The sequence below is a fragment of the Sceloporus occidentalis genome, unplaced genomic scaffold (genome assembly GCF_023333645.1).
Source record: "Sceloporus occidentalis isolate IW3139 unplaced genomic scaffold, rSceOcc1.0.p SCAF_7, whole genome shotgun sequence".
Classification (NCBI taxonomy): Eukaryota; Metazoa; Chordata; class Lepidosauria; order Squamata; family Phrynosomatidae; genus Sceloporus; species Sceloporus occidentalis.
Window position 1 is genome coordinate 71,333,518 of NW_028316987.1, and position 20,456 is coordinate 71,353,973.

Sequence of the window (20,456 nt, forward strand, 5' to 3'; positions counted from 1 at the left end):
CAAGTATCTGGGCTTTCCACTCAATTCTGGAGTAAATCCCTACTTCCCTTCTTCCAGATTAGCACCTGAGGCAAATTTGGCCTGAGTCATCTCATACATCGTCTGGACGGCCCATTGTGAAAATGAGGTGACACCACTTTATTTAGCCTGTGTAGACAACCCTAGGCTGGCCATTTACATACAACAAAAAAGAACTACTGCATCATTTTTTTTAAAAAAAGGACACAAATGACAACAGTGCATATTAAATCTGCATATATTCATTTACTGTATATAGATAGATGCAAATTTAAAAATTATCAGTATTGTTTAAATAGAAATATAGTACATCTCATCATGGTGGTGAGGTTAATGTGACTAGGTATACTCCAGTGGCTAACTGCTTATTGTTGTTGTGTACCATCAAGGCATTTTCAATTTATGGCAACCCTAAGGCAAACCAATCATGGGGTTTTCTGGGGCTGAGAAAGTGTGACTAGCACAAGGTCACCTAGTGGGTTTTCAAGGCTAAATGCAGAAGTGAATGTTGATCTCCAGTGTCATAGTCCAATGCTAAACCACTACTACTGTACACTGGCTCTATAGGCATTATCAAAGTTGCCTAGCATCTGGATCTTTAAGCCTGATTTGAGTTGGCAAGCCTTGAAAATCTAAGATTTGTCCTCAAAAGTAGGACATGTGGGGCAATTGCCACCTTATGTTTGCCAGGCTACCCAGCTTTTTGTGGTTTCCTATGGGAATAATGAACCACTTTCAATATTCACTTTATCCCCTACATTTGGTGCACTCCAAATGCTTTGGACGATCTCTCCCATCATCATTATCCACCCTGGCAATTTTTCATGCTGGATGGGGGAAGTTGAGAATTGTAATCCCCCATATTTAGAGGGTGCCAGGCTCAGGGTGACTCCTCTGGCCCTTTTAACCTTTTGGTAATCAAGATTTTCCCCCAGGGATGTAGGTTACAAGTCCCTGGTTTTATTTGTTCCAAGGCACAGAAATGAAGAAAACATTTAGGGTAATTTTTATTGCTTACATACAGAAGGCAAAGGTCTTATTTTTAAGAGATGCTTCATAGTTTGGCAGCTTACTCAGTAAGTCTACTGACTGGCCAAAAAATTAACTGGCACAGCATCTGACAGGTTTTAACTGACTCCACACACAAGGTTCACTTTTCAATTTGAACACAATAGGCCTATGATGACAAAGTCTATTTGGTAGCTCAAGACATGAAGGATAACAGAGAGAAAGATATTTCTAGTCTTTCTGAAATATACTTCTATGTAAAAAAGAAATACAATACTCCCTAGTTTCTGGTCTATGAAACAATATCACTATCCTAGAGAATCATTGTGTTTCATATTTTGTCTGTTTTCATTTTGGCAAAACTCCCATTTCTGGAACTTCATTGTCCAGTTTATATCCTGCACCTGGGAAACTCTATTTTCTTTCTAAAGAGGATCTTCCTCCCCTGATTTTTGCTCCAGGACAAGCAGATTCTGGGGCTCTCTTTCATGCATTTTCAGTGAGGCCAGCGTTCTCATCTCACCAGTGGAAAATGTTTATATTCTTTGGAATTTCCTGCAGCATCAGCTTGCTCCCCCAGTATTTTAGTGATACTTTCTCCCTCTGCAGCTGCTGTTCAGAGAAGGCCTCCTTAAGTTATTTTATCTCTCATCAGCAAAGACGATTTATGAGCACACTAATCCCTGACCTCTGACTTCGAGGGTGGGGCTTATCCAAACATACATTCATTTGAAACAAAAGTATTTTTTTAAATGTGCAATTGTTTCTTAAAACTGAGAGTTTATTCTTCCTATTTTTCTGTTCTTTGGGTAACCAGAAATCCTGCAGACCAATTCTTTTTTACAATTTAATATTTGCATCATTACTTTAGACGATTTATAATTTTATACATTTTGTCACTTGGAGCAAAAGAGGTAACAAAAGAAATTGTTGCAGGCCTGCTAATTGATAATAAAAGAGGCAGGGCTGGCTCTACTATTAGACAGAGTTACCAGAAGTAGCAGATTTTGGGTGCATGAAAGGGCATCTTATCATTATTTAATTTCTTGTTATATTTCCCCCCCTGTTGATAGTAATGTTTGTCTTAGTGACATAAGTATAGCTATGGAGTGGTGGTGGGGCAAAATAAAGATATTGCTATCCCCAAATGAAAATTCTGACATTTTCCTTCAATTCCTTCAAATTTCCTTCAGTTCTTTCAAATTTCTACCATTGCAGCATGAAACTTCCATCGAGAATTTAGAAATATGCCTTTAGTCATCTAAAGAAAAGGGGCAGGCAAACACAGCAAATACAAAAATTCCATGTTTGGACAATTTTCATTGTCTCACTTTCTGCAATGCCAGTAATTTGGGGAATGAAGGAAAATTTCATTTGGGGGGGGGGCAGAATTTTTATTTTGTGACCAATATTTATCCCCTTCTTCCACAGCTATTCCTCTGCTCAGTGACCAACTTGTTCTTGAATGCAACAAAACAGTCTGTGCTTTAATCTGTGATGGGCAGTTAGTTCTCCAGTGTTATTTCTCTACTGGCATCCCATGAGCTACATGTTACTGCTTTCCAAGGTAAACATCCACATACTGGATCTGAGTTGGAATATTAAGATAATACTGCTTTCAGTCTGAGTTTGCTCTGTTGTAGTCCTCATGCTTTATGTTACTGTTAAAATGTTAGATGCAAATACAAGTCACAAGTAACTTTTCACATATTCTTCAAAGCGGAGGCAACCAGACTACACTTTTTTACACTTGTTTGTATGTTCTTTGATACTTGGTGTAGCTTGTTCACAAGTGAAAAGAGAAATCACAACAGCATTCACCAGTTTGACACCAATGGTTATAGTCATGGCATCAAGTTCTCCATTATAGTACAAGACAAACTGTAAGCTAGATGACTTTGTAAGACACTAATGAGGGTTAAGTAAGTAGAGCTGAGGCAAAATAGCCGAATTCCAGCTTTCTAGGTTGTAAGTAGGGTACACTGTTGAATACTCTGAGGAATTCTAATTTTAAGCTTCCTCTATCCTCCAGAAATAAGGATGAACATGGTTTTTATTCTCTGTGGTTTTATTGTGTTTTTAATTTTGGAATGTTTTTATGATGTTTATATACTGTTGTCCAAATTGTATAATGTTTTATATCCTTGTTGTAACCCGCTTTGATCTCCTTTGGAAAAACGGGCTATAAATAAACAGTATTATTATTATTATTATTATTAACATGCATGCACCTTGTTTCTGGGCTTTATGATAGCTTGCTAGGAAGTACCCTAACAGTTTCATGATTTCAAACATCTGAACATCCATCCACCCATCTATCTATATCAACATTTTAACTTAGAAAACTTTCCTGAGATCCCTACCTTTTTGCCTATTCTACACCAATGAATTCTTAATCTAGCACGGCAATACTCACTTCAGTGCATGAATTGCTACATGTTTCTGTGTATCTCTTCCTTAGATCTTTCCCCTTCTTTGTTTTTCCAGCTACTGAATCCCCAGATGATAGCAAACATGTTTATTATTAGTCCCTAAGTGTATGACCATAACATTTTGCACTATTCAGACTCATTCTGTTCCTATTACTTGAGTTCATGAGGTCATTCAGATCATCTTGTATAAATTTCTTGACTGTCCTCCATGGTAAAAATATAGTCCCCCTCTTTGGGGTTATCAACAAATGTCATCAATATACTCCTACTTCATTAGCAAACATAAAATGACTCTTACACTGGTCCTGGAAGACTCCACAGGCTACTTGCCCTCAACTTGAGATTGCTTTTTGGTCTTAAATTCCTGAACCTTTTTCTCTTAGCTAGTTCCTTAACCATTTTAGTGTACTCACTTATACCTAAGATCTTTAATCTAATATCTCACCCTCTGTGTAATGAAATCAGAATGTCTTTGTGTTGGATTTCCTTTGGGAAGGGAAACAGAATCTCAAGACCCACCTTTTGCAACCCATGGTTGCCAGTTGCAATTTATATGCCACACTGAACTTTCATGAGGAAGGGCAGAATATAATCAAATCAATAATGATTGTCACAAAAACAACAGCAGTAACAATTCTGTTACATATACTGTATATTTTAAAAAATCTTTATGATTGTGTTTAACTATGTGTTTCAGCTGGTGAATACCACCAATGCAGACAGGCAAGTAAGGAAGAAAACCTATCCTCTTGATCCCTGTCTTTCTTGGCTGGTTGTCCAGGGAGGACATGCAATTAGATATCAGTTACAATATATATTAATGCATATCTCAGGGAGAGAAGTTTTGCATATTGTTTAAAAGAAGCAGTTGTAAAACCACTTCTAAATAAGCTCTCCTTGGACGCCTGCACTTAAAGTATAGGCCAATATCAAATTTTTCTTTTCTGGGCAAAGTGATTGAGAAGGCAGTTGCCTCCCAACTCTAGGCAGTCTTAGATAATACAAGTTATTGAGACCCATTTCAAACCAGCTTCAGAACAGGATACAGGGTGCAAAAACAGTATTCCCCAAGAGATGTGGGATTTTCTATGCAAAAGAATGTCAAAGCTTATATTAGGCCATTGAACACCACATCTCCCAAGAGATTTATATGCTCAGCTGCTCATATCTAAGCAAACTACTAAACATACTGTATATAATTTATGGAGTAATCTTGAAGGAAAGGCATATCTTGTCTTCCTCATTAATCTGACATTACCAAACAGACTCTGGAGCACTATCCAACACAATCTGATTTGATGGATGAACAGTAAAGAACATTAGCCATTTCCAAAGACTCCCTTACAGTAAATACATCAACCACAAAAACTTATGTCACCACTGGACATACTCTGTTTCAATTTTAAGGCTGTATTACTAGAAACAACCCCACCACCGGGCATTTCCTGAGGATTAACATCTGCCAGAATTTAAAAAAAATAAAATAAAAGTTTGAACTGTGACTTGGCCCACTGAATCCTCACAGATACTTCTTCAACTCCAGGGTGCACTTTGGAATTCAATTTCTATCACTTAATAGAAACTGAAAGTTGCCTGAAGGAGGGCGGGTGGAACTGTATGATGTATTATTTCAATATCCATGGAGTAATTTGTCAGTGGCAGTTACCAACAAAAAAACACACGAAACCTCTGGTTCTCTCTTGGCTTCTGGATACAGTCACCTAATAACACCTTCCCCTCTTAAGGGTTGCAGACATGTAAACTTCACAGTTCAGTATCCAGATATTCCTGTGTAAGGCTACATGCATGGATGTCAAGCCAATCTGTGCTTACTGCCTGACCTCTGATGTTGCATTCTCAACTTCTCACTGTTGAGCTTAATGTCTGTAAGTGTGAAGTTGTTCCAAGAGACTGATTATCACACAAAGCTTCTATGGCACAACAATCGTGTTTTTGGAAGCATATGGAAACTTACTGGTGTTGAAGGAATCTATTCCACATCTGCTTCAATACAGGTATAGTACTGCACATTCTTTCCACACTACCCTGCTTCTGCTTCTTTCCAGTTACTGCCCTACTTACAGCATAAAGATCAGTCTGGTGGTGGTGGTGGGGAGATTGGATGGGAGAATGGGGGAGAGAGTGGGTGCCAGAGAGGAAGGAGAGATGAGGCTGAGGAGGGGATGAGAAAGAGATTAGGTGGTGGAGGATATTAGGAGAGATCACATAGCTGATAATAGCAATAATAATAATAATAATAATGAATAATAATAATAATAATAAAATTTTATTTGTATACCGCTATTCCTGGGTAGATCATAGCGGTTCACAACATACAAGAATAATACAGTGAAATAACAACATATATCCCCAGTAACATCCAACAATCTTCCCGCACCAATTAAAACTTCAGAATACAACCTAAAACATTACATCATAAAACCATTAAAAAACAAACCCAATACAAACAATAGCTGGATCGAACAAATGTGCAACAAGGGGAGGAAAGATGGTATAATTAAGGAACTTGGGGGAAAGCTTGTCGGAAAAGATAGGTCTTCAGATTTTTCCTAAACAAGTCTATAGAGGTGACCGAGCGGAGCTCATCGGGCAGAGAGTTCCAAATCTGTGGGGCTGAGATGGAAAATGCCGTTTGAGAAGATGAGATGTATCTCGACTTAGGAACTCTTAACAGATCCTTCCCGCCTGACCTGAGAGTGCGGAGCGGACTGTATGGGGAGAGGCGGTCCTCCAAGTACCCTGGGCCCAAGCCATTTAGGGCTTTATAGGTGATAACAAACACCTTGTATTGCACTCGGAAGCGAATGGGCAGCCAATGTAGATCTTGTAAAATAGGTGTTATATGACTGGTCCTGGAGGATCCAGTGACCAATCTTGCTGCCATGTTCTGAACCAATTGTAGCTTCCGAGTTTGGTACAAGGGTTGCCCCATGTAGAACGCATTGCAGAAATCTAACTGAGAGGTTACCAGAGCATGTACCACCATTCCAAGGTCCCTCCGGCCCAGGTAGGGTCGCAGCTGGCATATCAGTTGAAGCTGCTAACAGGTGCTCCTGACCGTCGCATCCACCTGAGACGTCAGGTGGAGCGACAAATCCAGAAGCACCCCCAAACTGCGAACTGAGTCCTTCAAGGGGAACGTGACCCCGTTCAGGACAGGTGGACAAGCCTCCTTCCCCGGGCCCAGGGAACCTATCACGAGTACTTCCGTTTTCTCTGGATTCAAGCTGAGTCTGTTTTCCCTCATCCAGCCCATTACTGACTCCAAGCAGGCATTCAGAGGAGAGATGCCATCCCTAGTCACTGAATCAGTTGGAGACACAGAGAAACATATTTCAGTGTCATCAGCGTACTGATAACACCGCGCCCCGTGTCTCCGGATGATCTCTCCCAGCGGTTTCATGTAAATGTTAAATAGCATAGGGGACAAAATCACTCCTTGAGGGACACCTGGTTAGTTCCCTCTTATCGGAGCGACAGTCCCCCAGCTGTACCATCTGGAATCTGCCCGAGAGGTAGGAATGGAACCACTGGAGCGCAGTGCCCCCAATACCTAACTCCCTCAAGCGTTCCAGAAGGATACCATGGTTGATGGTATTGAAAGCTGCTGGGATGTCCAAGAGCACTAACAGGGACACGCTACCCCTGTCCATGCCCAGGCGGAGATCATCGACTAAGGCGACCATGGCAGTCTCAACTCCATAGCCCGCCCGGAAGCCAGTTTGAAATGGGTCTAGAAAATCAGTTTCATCCATGATCCCTTGGAGCTGGAAGGCAACTGCTCTCTCGATCACCTTCCCTAGAAAAGGCAGCAGCGAAACAGGCCGATAGTTAATCTGATTCAGGGGGTCTAGGGAGGGCTTTTTAAGCAGAGGTTTAACAACTCCCGTTTCTAAGTTAGATGGAAACTGCCCTTCCATAAAATATGAATTAATAATACGGCTCAACATGATGGTTACAGCCGTTCCCCCCTGAGCTGCCAGCCATGAATGACAGGGATCGAGAGAGCATGTCGTCTTCCTAAGCTTGGCCTGCTTGGGAACAGTGAAGGGGGGGAAGAAGAGGAAGAGAATCATGGCCTTCATGCCACATGACTGCTGTCTTTTGTTTCTGAAGTTGAAGAGATCATTGTATGAGGGTGACTACCTGGATAGTAGTGTTATTGGGTGTCATTGATCGGTTTTCCCTGTCAATGACAAGGTGTGCCTCAGAAAAGACTGAAGTGCACACCAGCAACAGGATGAAGATGATGTGTGGCAAGTACTGCCCATTAATGCTATTATTTTGCTCTAGTTCCACAACAGAATCCTCGTGTAATAATGTTCTGGGACTTTTGCATATCTAAGATTCTTGAAGCTGTTGGGCTTCCATACATGTTCAGCTGCATGCAAGCTACTATTAAATAGAACTTAATTCATCTCACTCATAAGGCTGCTTTAAAAGTTATTTATCATGTAGCAATATACTTTATTTACTATTATGTATTTTATTTCTGACATGGCTATTAAGCATCTATACAAATTTGCTTTGGGATTATGGAATGATATTGAGGATTAAATTGACAGTTCTGGATTTGTGAATGAATTTTATTGGCTTGAGTTTATCGCTGTTTATTCTCCCTACTTGTTTTTCTTGGCTTTCATTTTCCTTCCATCACAATGGCCTATGGTTGTAGACAAAACTGAACAGGAAGCATATATTTAAAAACACAATTTATTGTTGTTACTGGTACTGTTAAAAATTAAGTCACAGTGATACTTTTTAATGTTACTTTTTATATTACTTTCTATTTTTAAAAAAACTCTCCAGATTGATAAGGGAATGGCATAAAACCTGAAAAATTCTGGTCAAAAGACCTTTAAATGTACTTTTAAATTATCCTTAAAAGTAACTAGAGCCCCTTACCTGTTGCACTCATGAAGTAATTTCACACCCAGTCACTGATTTACCTTTGAAAGCCTATAATGTATTTCCAGGCTGTGTGTGTATACAACAGAGTTGGGAATCTTGTGGCTTTGGGGATGCTGTTGAACTGTTAGACCCAACAGCTCCTAACCAACACAGGATGAAATATCCTGAGTGTTGCAGTCCAACAACATCAGGAAGGCTGCATGGTTCCCATGCACGGTATATAAGTAGGGGCGCCCTAAAGGCTGGCATCCTGTTTGTGACTTACACACATATAATTGCAGCTTATACTGTACATGCCTAACTCCTTTTCTGGATGAAGTGCAGAAGGCTTTTCTTTTGCCCTTGTGCTGCAACCAAAAACCTCCCATGATAAGCAGCTGTAAAGCTGCAGAAGGGGTTGCTTTTACTCATTCATACCAGAGGGAAAGAGGAGTGGGAAGATGATTTGTGAAGGTCCAGCTCCTCTGAGCTCCTGGGAGAAGGAAATGGTGGGTTTACTCCATTTGATAGTGCACCCTCTTTACTTCCCCTCCAACTAAGTTGAGACCAGCTTATGATGTGAATCATTCCTCCCTCTCTCTCCCTGCACTGGTAAGTGACAGCAGCAGGAGTACCTCATGGGGCTTGGTAGCTGCCAGGTAAAGGGAGAACATGGAACTGCACATATGAGTTACACACTCATGTAGGATCTCAATCTAAGTGCATGGACATAAAAGGGGTCAGCAGGATAAACTATGCCAGGGCTACCTCTCTCTTTAAATTCAGTATGGCATAGTGTTTTGAGTGTTGGACTACAACTATGGAGACCAGGACTTGACTCCCCACTCCGTCAGGAACCCACTGGGTGCCCTTGAGCAAATGCTTTCAGCCTCAGGAGAAGGCAACAGCAAAGCTACCCTGACAAACTCTTGCCAAGAAAATCCCATGATAGGTTTGGCTTAGAGTCACCGTAAGTCAGAAGTGACTTAAAGGTGCACACAACAACAACAACAACAACAACAACCTCTCTCTTATCCATGCACAGTTGACAAGTATGTGTGATTATCTTTAGAACAAATATCTTCCTTCTTTTGCCACAAAATCAAAGCTAAAGTTCTTCATGGTCTTAGCCTACAGTTGCACCGATATCTTTATCACTCTCAGGAGTACTGGCACCTTACCTAGAAAAGTTAAAACATACACTTTTCATTATCATACTTGGTTGGGGGGAAAAGTCAGACCCTTTGTTTCAGCGAATGCAAATGCAAAACACATGGGCACCTGGATTCCAAGTACTTCCAACACCCACTGAGGATAATATCTGTCTGTATACTATCCAGACACATGCAGAGGTAATTTGGAAAGCACGTCAGGCTCCTGGCCCACCTAAGTAGTAAAAAACAATTTAAATGAGTTCTCAGTAGGCATGTTGATGAATGATGGTGCCTGCTTTGGTCCCAATGAAGCACAACAGAAGTCAACAACCCACTCCAAAAGATACATGGTATAGGCCAAGTAAGGCATGCAAGGACAAAAATAAATTGCATATGGTGGACAGGTGGGAAAGCTGAGGGGAGAAAGGGAGGAGGTGAGAAAGGGGGGAGGAAAAAAGAACAGTTTTTTCAGCTAGATGGATGACAGAGTTGTGTCTAATAGGGTTTATCTTTCCCTTCAGATCTCAGTAACAATCCAGCCTGGAAATACTTGTTGACTACTATTACAGAATGTACAACAGTTCTTTGCTTCATCTTCGTAAGTTACATTTGGAAGAAAGCTTTCATATTGCAGAACAGTATCATGAACTTTTTTCTTAAGGGGGAGAACTAACAAAACTCACTTTCTTTAAATTTAGGATATGTAGTTGTTCTGAAGTTTGTGTGAAGTCAAAGGCTTTCATGGCTGGCATCCATAGATTTTTTGTGGGGTTTTCAGGCTATGTGGCTGTGCTCTGGAAGAGTTTATTCCTAAGTTTCACCAGCATCTTCTCTGAAGATGCCAGCCACATGCTGATGAAACATCAGGAATAAACTGTTCCAGAACACAACCACATAGCCTGAAAAACCCACAAAAAATCTATAGTTCTGAAGTTTGTTCTTCAAACATAAGCACAGTGTAAGCAAAATACATTTTCTGATTATATTAATACAACAATCACAGCCTTGCTTCACTAAAAAGAATAGAGAGTGAGGAAGGTTCCAGCTCATTTCCACTGATGTCTGATACATTCTGGGTGGAAGTGAGAAATGTACTGCTGCCAATTAAAATATGCACCTGAAGAATTCACTAATCTTTCGGCTCTGCTTGATATCTAACCTCTAGGAATAATAATAAAAAAACTGCCAAGAAAATGCTTCTGCAGAAACACATTTCATGTACAGTACAATAACATCCCAAATCCACAAATCAGTGATACCTTTATTCAAGCCAACTAAAATGCACAAAATACATGATGTAATCTTTCTAAGTTTCACTGATTTCTTCATCAGACAAAGATGTTAAAAATCATACGGGAGAAAAATAAAATATTAAGATGTTAGTCACAGGCCTGTTGTTGCATGTCCTGTGTTGAGAAAGTGTGAAGGGATATCTATGTAAGCAGATCCCTGCTCCATCTGGCCATGTGGCACTGGGAACAAAACTGCAAAAGGAACTCAATGCCCCGCAAAAGGAACTTGAGGCGCTACAGGGAGCTGCCAACCAAGAGAAGACAAAGGACCTGCAAGGGAAGCAGGGAGTCCAGGCCACCATGGAACCCGCAGTGCCTTCCAGTGGGGACCAGGAGGATGAGGAGGAGGCAGTCACTTTGGATGACCCTCAGGAGATCATGGATACCCTGCAAAAGAAAGTGGATGCCCTGCAGGGTGGTGGTGATACCACCCAAGAGAAGGTGGAGGCCCTCCAGGAAGATTGAGAAATCCAGAAGGATGAACTGGGTAACTTCATCTTAGAGGGAATTAGTGCCCTGGAGTAGGAAGCGGAAGCCCTGTGGATCCTCTGGAACTGTGTCTGCACAGGCAGGATCAGCCCTGATCCTGCCCTGGGGTTTTTGGCCTCCATCGTCTGCACTAGACAGTGTGAGGCCAGGGCAACTCAGGCCATGTGGCTCTTGCAGACAACCCCTAAATTTGTTTTGAGATTACTGTACACATGTTATTTGTGGAAGGAAGAACTGCCTGAAGCCAGTTCCAACCTAATCTTCTCATCTTATTCCATGTGTTTGTTTGGCAAGAGGTATATTATGTATTTATTTAAAAGGACATGCTTGGAAGCATTCAAACAGAACTGAAATCTGAGAAAAGGCAAAATGAAGCAGGAGAAAAAGTTTAAAACATGAGCCCTTATAACAACAGTGAGCTAAATGTGTTGGGTAGGCTCAGTGCAACCCCAGAGATGTTTCTGTGGTGATCCTTCCCCCCTGCTACTGGGGTAGATGAGATTGAGGCAAACCATGAGGCAACAAATACTGACATTTTGTTGTTGTTAACTGCCTCGAGTTGATCTCGACCCATGGTGACCCTGTGGATGAGACATCTCTAAGATCCCCTGTCCTCCACTACTCTGCTTAGTTCCTGTATGTTCATACCCATGACCTCCTTAATAGAGTCTATCCATACCATACAACCTTACTCTCTTTCTACTTCCCTCTACCTTTCCTAGCATTATTGTTTTTTCCAGTATGTTGTGCATTTTCATTATATGTCCAAAGTATGACAGCTTAAGTTTTGTCATCTTGACTTCCAGGGAGATTTCTGGATTGATCTACTCTACGATCCATTTATTTGTCTTTTTGGCGATCCATGGCATCCTCAGCAGTCTTCTTCAGCACTACATCTCAAATGAATTGATTTTCTTCTTATCTTGTTTCTTAATTGTCCAGTTCTCACATCCCCATAAAAGGGAATACAGAGGCTTGTATGATCCTTAACTTTGTGTTCAATTGTATATCTTTGCATTTTTGCCACCCTCTCCATTCTTAATCTTCTTCAGATTTCCTGGCTGCAGTCCCCATTTTTATCCATGTTTGATATCAGGTATGAGAACTCTTTTACTATTTCTGTTTCTTCATTGTCTAGATTGAATTTGTGTAGATTGTTTGTAGTCATTACCTCATCTTAAAACTCTTTTTGTCAGTCATTACTAAGGCAAATTTTTGGAACGAGAAAAGTCCATACAAAATCTGGGAAATTACTCATCACGGAGAAGGAACCCCAGGAAGTCAAAATGGGTGCCCAGGAGAACTAGATTTGGTCCCAGTACCTCCAGTGATATACCCTTGCCCCTACCGCCAGAGGTGAAGTAGTTATAGGAGTTATAGGAACAAGTACACGGAGAACTTTCTAAACATGACAAACACACTATGGCTTTTATTCTTGCATCTCTGGGAGTCTGGAAGTGCTTGGAGCATGTACTTCAGAATTCTCAGGCACTGAGACAACACAAGCATCAGCAATGCAGCTGAAAATGAGTTGTACTCCTTTCTCTGCTATGTTAGTTGTGGTGACTCAAAAAAATAGCCTGGAAAGGTATCAGAAATAAGAGATGGCACAATTCTTTTCATGCACATAAATTTTAAAAGTTAGCACATGAGGTTTCAAATTTGGCGACTAGTCTATGTGCAAAAATTCCAACCATCATAAATTAATACTGCTGCAGACACTTGCCTAACCATGGTTTTGGAGTAAGGCTACATGCTGCTTCCCTTTTGAACAAATTCCTCCTTCTCATTTTACCCAGTTTAGTCCTAAAATGATTAATGCTGCTGCTTAGTAGTGGGAGGGGGAAATGTGCTAACAAGTAAGGCAGTTAAGGGATGGAATTGACCTCCCAACTTACTCCATAGGTCTTAAAAACATGATAGCTTAGTTCAGATAATCAAATTCTGCTTTAATGAGCCCAGGTATGCAGTTTGCTCCATGCACCCTGCACACAGTTTCTTTGCCTCACTGAGAGAGTAGCTTCAAGTGTTTTTTCTAAACAAAACAGAATTTGGAAGTTAATTATTATTATTATTATTATTATTATTAACCTTTATTTATGAAGTGCTGTAAATTATTTGTTTGGAAATAAGCAACTAAAGCTTTCAGCTTGCATGTAACAGGAAGCTAGGATAACTTCAGTGGGTTTTTTTTAGGATAGGTGGGTGGTTGCATGGAGCACATTCACACTATGGAGTTGGCAACTGTGGTTTCCATGTCATGGGTGGTGGAGAATCCACTTTGGGAATTAATCAGAACTTTAAAGTGATCACTACCCCAAAATAGGTTCAGAAACTTGGACAACACCTTTAAACCTTGGAATAAAACCCAGAGAGGATACACCACTTCAATGACATGGAAACTGCTAGCCATCTTTGCACCCTGTCTTATTAAGCTGATAAAATTACTGATCTAATAAAATATACAATGACCAGCATGTTGTAATAGGTTGAGCATTGGACTACAACTCTGGAGACCAGGATTCAAATCCTTGCTTGAGCATAAAGACCCACTGGGTAACCTTGGGCAAGTCACTCTCTCTCAGCCTCAGAGGATGGCAATGGCATACCCCCTCTGAAGAAACATGCCAAGAAAACCTTATGATAGGTTTGCTTTAAGGTTGCCATAAGTCAAAAATGACTTGGAGATACTTAACAACAAACAACGAATGTGGATATTATCTGCATAACCATCTCCCTGAAGAAAATATAAAAGATATAATAAGTCCTCCTGTTCCTTCCCGCCAGCACACAGTCAAACAAGTTAACAGGAGCAAATTACATGGTTAAGTTTTGTGCTAGAAAAGGAGCTTTTGAAAGCTATGATTTTGAGGGCAGAAGCAGTATTAGAGACATTTCTAAATCTGCGTGAAGCTGGAAAATTTCTAGAAAAATGGTCAGTGGAGAAAAGGCTAACTGCCCCTCTATCCCTTGCTGCTCCTGTACTTATAGCCACAGCATCTCCAAGCTGCTTTTCAGGCCTAGTTATCTATGTTTGCATGTTATAAACAGTTTGACTCTTCAACTAGAGTTTATTTTATAAACACATGAGATGTGTCATAAATTACACATTACTATTGTATAGAGGGAAAGCTCATAGAAATCTTAATGGAAACACAATGTATTGTAACCAAATAAGGCTATTTCTTCTTGGTATGAATTAGGCAATTGATGATTTGTTGGTTCAGTTAGACTGACGAAAAAATTTAACATATGTTCATGTTTGCATTCAGGCTTTGAAGTGAAGCCAAAAGTGATTCCTGTTCTTTCTTGGCTTGGATTTAACTGCCTTTATTATCTTTGCTGCCTCTTAGGGGATCCCAGGCTGCTTGTTTACCCAAACATGTTTAATCATCTCACTTCATATAACTGCAACTTGTGATAAAAGTTTAGGTTTTCAGGCGACAGACTACAACTTGCTCTGAGACAGAACAGTCAGCAAATGTCATTCTAATACGGCATAAAGTTAGTAAGTCATTGAATAAATTATTAAAAAGTAATCCACATAATTCTTTGAAATGAAACATGTGTTTTTTAGTCCTAAAAATAAATCACCATGGATTAAATACTCTGCAGGATTACACTCTCCTAGCTGGAAGAAGAAGATGTTCCATTATTGTGTGCTATGTCACATCAGACTACAGAATAAGTAGTTTTATGAGCCCTTTGAAAGGGGAAAGTGCCCCTCTTTCTATCCTATTATCAGATATTTTTCAAGGATGGATGGCTCATACATAAAACCAGACCTTGGAAGAGTTGCATTTTTATTTACATCCTCTAGAATTTGGGAATTATAGTCCATAAAGTAATTTTTCCAGTCTCTCAGTTAGACAAAGAGATAACTAGATAGGGAGACAAATGTCCAAAACACACTGCAGAAATAATCCAGTTTGAGACTGCTTTAACTGTCCTGGTTCAATGGTAGGGAATTTTGGAAAGTGTAGTTTTGTGAGACATTGAGCCTTTTCTGTCAGAGAGCTCTGGTGTCACAACAAAACTACACTTCCCAGCATTGAACCAGGGCAGTTAAAGCAATCTCAAACTGGATTATTTCTGCAGTGTGTTTTGGACCAAAGTATGTATAATAAAGTTTTGGGTGATCAGATGTATTCATTCAACTCTTATGAGCCCTGTTGTACTTCAGACTATTCAAACAAGGGCATTTTTAGAACTAATGTGCTGGCAGGATATACACTGTCGCAAGAGGAATGTTGTTGCTGGACTGAACCACACAATTTTGTCTCTTGTCATTCCTGAAAGCCAATGTGTTCCAGTGAATGGCCAGAAACAGAAATGACAGAACTAGGAATCAAGTCCTATTTTGCCATAATATCAGGGCTGCTACACATACTACATTTGTAGCAGATCTTGTGTGCACTCATTACTAGAACATTCTAAACAAGGAGCATTTCTAAACTTTTTTTATCAAAGGAAGACAATCCAAAATGCACCCCCAAACAATAAAATTGCCAATTTATTATCCTTTTCTAAAGCTAATAGGTCTTTATTCTCCATTCAAGACCAAATCACCCCCCCCCCCCAAAAAAAAAAATTGCATAAGAACAGAGACAGCTCACAACAATATACTGTGGTTTTTTGTTTTTTTTTAAATCAGTTTCTCTCTCAGAGAACTGTTAGAATTACACCTCAGTTCACAGGCAGCAGGGAAGCTTAAGGGGAAAGTAACAGTTGGTGCTAATTTCTCTGTTTATATATACAAAATAAAATCCTGGTGCTTTGGCTACACTACACCACTGAGTATCATCCAGGAACAGCAGCATCCGCATATGCTTCCAGATGCAAGATGCACACTTTGTTTTGTAGTGCAGCCTTCCTCTAAACTAGTGCATCTCACCAGTCCAAACCAGTATGGTCAATTATTAATGGAATTATAGTCCAAAGCTTCTGGAGACTCTTTCACACTACACACTTATTCCACGCTAACTGCCATGGCTGCATCCTGTGGAATCTTGGACTTGTATTTTGGTGAGACATTAGAGGTCTCTGACTGAGAATTCAAAATGTCCCTCCCTAGCCTGCACTTTAACCATGGTGGTTAAAGTGGAATAACAGTGCTATAATTGTGTAGTGTGAAAGGGCCCCTGCAGGACATCAGCTTGCAGAAGGTCACTATAGTATATAACAGATGTCTGAAGTCCCTTAGAACATTTCAACTTGCATTTTCTTACCTTTAGAAATGTTGAAGCCCATAAATGAGAACGTATTTTCAGTGCAGCGCTTCTTCCTCTTTCTAAGAGTCCCACTGAACAAGTGATCACTAAGCATTCCACATTTGTGCAGTTCTGCCAGAAAATACAGGACATGCTGAGTATCTTTTGGTAGCAGAAGAAGCGTATTGACATACCTTATGGAATAACAGTACCCAACACAATTGCAATTTTGTTTAAAGAAAAGAAATTATAATAGTACTAATGATGACAATGATGATGATGATAATGATGACAATCATAATCATTTTAAGAAAACGAACACTAAGTTATATTGGATGTGTAGGCAGAGAAAAGAATCTTGCATTTCCTTGGTGGAGAAACGGTGGTTTTAATATATTTGCATTCAGTATTCTCATGCTTCTGTACTAAATTGATAGCTTTTAAAAAGTACTTTATTATTTTAAGGTTCTAAAAACATTTATGTATTTAATGTTCTAAGAAAATTAGTTCTAATTCTCACAACTCCATTTAACTTTACAATATTCTATGAAAATCTGCCATTCTTTTCAATTTTGCAAAAGTTTCCATCTATCGCACATGTCAATTTGTCCATTTCTATTGCTTCCATTATTTTGAACATCCAAACTTTGATTGAAGGTGTCTCAGAACCAGAACAGAGCCGGGGGAATGGCAAGCAGACCTTTTAGCTTGGCCTCAGCCTCTATAAAGGTGAATTCTCTATATAAAACACTATCTCGGAAATGTAACTGGAAGCAGATCATGTTAGTCTTTGTAAAAGTCAGAGTGAAGTTAATCTTGTGCATAAAACTATACAAAATTAGAAAAGATGTTTCTCAACTACAAGAAAATTAGAGGCTGTGTTTTCCCCCCAACTCCTGTTTACTTCCTCAAAAGGAACTTGATTATACAGAATGTACTGAAAAGCAATGTTTTAGAGGATGTGTTTGTTTAGCTTCTCTTATTTAATCACTCTTTAATCTTGCCAGATTTGTTTATTCTTCTATCTTGTAGAAGCAAGCAAGGAATGTTTTATTTTTTTAATTCATAATCACACTAAACCAAAAAAAGAAGTGCATAACTAAAGGCTTAAAGACTCTTCATCCTAGATATATGTAAGTTACCCATGTATGGATATTTTGCTATTTTTGTTGCAGTAACTGAATGGGCGTATAGATTAGGTTACAAAGAGCCACACAAGTACTTTTCTGTAGCCAAGGTGTGGGAAAGGTTAAGTCCATTCCTTCATTTGAACACAAGATGCAACCCTCCCCAGTCATTCCATATAGTAAGCTAGAAAAGGGAGCCAGAAGGAAGTATTGTGGAGGGAGAGGATATTAAAAATATTACCATTCTGTGGCTCACCAGTAGCAGCTTTTCTGAATTCTAGCGCCACAGGCTAGAATCCATGAACTCTGATACAATAAAAGGTTCTGGATGAATATTTCTTCTTCATCCTGGGGTATTTTCCAAGTAATGGAATCATGTATGTGGAATGCTTTGCAGCTTTATTGGATTACATGTCCCAGAATCTCCCAGCCAGTCGGCTGGGGACTGAGGGTGTTGTAAGCCCCTAAGCTCTGCACAGGAGAATGTGGCAGTTCCACATCAGAATCCCTACTGGAAATACTGGAAATATTATTTTTAGTTCATTCAATAGAAATAAAAAAGTACATAACTGAAGATAATTAACGCAAACACAAGATAAATTACATGTTCTTTTGCTCTTTTCAGCTGCTCAAAAAACCCACTCAAAATACGGTTTGAGGAGAAAGACATGATACTAAACGTCAGGCTAAATGCAAATACAATAAGCTTAGATCGAACTACCAAAGGGGGAGGGGGAGGTCTGGTTCTGTTTATTTTTAGTTTATGAAATCCAGATCCCTACCCATCCCATCACATAATTAGTACTGGGTCTAACCATCTGCAATTGTTGAGTATGAATTTGTATTAGCTACACAAAAGACAAGTCATTGCAAAAGATGACATATAGCAAAACATCATTGGAGAGGAGGGGAGGGGAATTATGTATTTTAATGGCTGAATAGAAATGTTTTCCAAAGGTGGTCTTGCTAGAATTTAAAACTAAATTGTACTAAATTCTTTATATAGCTTAATGTATGTTTGACATCATTCTTTCTATTTGCAAAATACAGAGCAATGGTTGGTGGCTTCAACGTCAGTGTGGCAGTGAATCCACTTTTTTAGTCTGAATTTTAAAGGAATGAATGGACCTATTTGGGAGACAGGGTTTAGCACTATGGATAGTTGAAGTACAAACTAAAATTGGGGGTGGATTTAGCAACTTGTGGTTACAGAAGCCACCACCAGCCACTGATTCATGGGGGCACGCTGATCCTTTAGTAGTCATTGTGAGGATAGGTGACATAAGCCCAGTGAGTATCAAAGATGTTCAATAGCTAAGGACCTCTGGGTTGTTTGGGAAAGAAAACCAGGACTAGAGTGTGTGTGTGTGTGTGTGTGTGTGTGCGTGTGTGTGCACAATAGAGATGTCTGGAAGTGTGTGATGTGGTTGCACCAGCTTGGGAAATTTCCAAATGTCACTGATCAAGTAATAGGAATACAGAATAAGATAACTAAAAGAAAAGCAAGGAGCATAGTTCAGTCTGAGAGGGGCATGGAAGGAGTTGGTTATGGCTCTATATTTCTTCTTTTGTTGTTGTTCACTGTCTTCAAGCTGAGTTTGACCCATGTTGGCCCTATGAATAAGAGACTTCCAAGTCACCCTATTTTCAGCCACCCTGCTCAGTTCTTGCAGATTCATGGCTGTGGCTTCTCTGAATCTATCCATATGGAATGCAGTGTTCCTCTTTTCTGATTGCGCTCAAGTTTACCAAACATTATTGTCTTTTCTAGTGAGTCATGTCTTCTCACGATATGGCCAAAATATGACAACCCCTATTTAGTCATCTTTGCTTCTAAGGAGAGTTCAGGCCTGATTTGCTGTAGGATCCATCCACTTTTTAGCATTCACTGGTATCTTCTAGGCATGCAAATCTTTGTGTTCCTCCTCCTCCTCCTCACAAGGAGAAATGAGTAATTCACTCACTCAAAAATACCAAGATATTTGCACAGTGTTTAAGCACTATTCATGCATTGGGAAGTCTTCTGGGGTAGTATTTGATGTTTAAAATACATGTCATTTTTCTGTGCATTAAATCTGTTTTGTGTGCAGATGCGTTTCCTGTACTGAAAGTGTTTTTCTTTCATAAAATACATTGCTTCTGCTTGGAAGATGCAGCAGCCTCTGCTCTTCTTGCTCTTCTTTTGTTGACTAGGGATATATTGGCTTAGAAAGACTTTAGGAACTTGACCTTTCTTTTCTTGCCTGCTTGCTTCCTCTTTCTGCCATCTATCTCAAAGCATTATGGGCAGATTACACCATCATTACATCATCTGGTTCAGCCAGGGTTACTTCAATCACTGCCCCCCTTTTTTAGAGAACTAAGGGCCCATACAGACAGGACAAAATAAAGCTGCTTTGGATCACTTTGTTGTTATGCTGTTTAAATGATGCATGCTTTCTAAGAGTCCAGAAGCTGTGCCAAAGCCACACTCCAGCCCTCAGGATTGGAGCATGGCTTTGGCATGACTTCCAGACTCTTAGGACTCTTTGGAACGACTTCCAGATTCTTAGGATACATGCATCATTTAAACAGCATAACACCAAAGTGACCCGAAGCAGCTTTATTTTGGCCTGTCTGTATGGGGCCAATGGATCTAACTCGGGGCTGACCACTGCTCTTTTTGTTTTGGGCCTCTGCCATGTGATCGCAATTCCCCACATGCCAAGAAAAGTGGAGTTCTTATTAGCAAGTGCCAAACTCAGGATAAAGCAACCATCTCATTCTTAAAACTGCATCCATAAGCCTTCAGTATAAATGTGGCATTATAACCTTT

The 20,456-nt window shown here is 39.9% G+C and overlaps 1 protein-coding gene across 1 annotated transcript in view; it reads right to left on the reverse strand.

Annotated features, from left to right (window-relative positions):
• The window catches only part of ITGA8 (integrin subunit alpha 8), a 148,561-nt gene that overhangs the window by 26,637 nt on the left and 101,468 nt on the right, over nt 1-20,456 (reverse strand). The window contains exon 27 of the mRNA XM_089533306.1: nt 16,533-16,646. Within this exon, the coding sequence (XP_089389432.1) occupies nt 16,533-16,646 (114 nt within the window). The remainder of the gene's footprint in view (nt 1-16,532; nt 16,647-20,456) is intronic.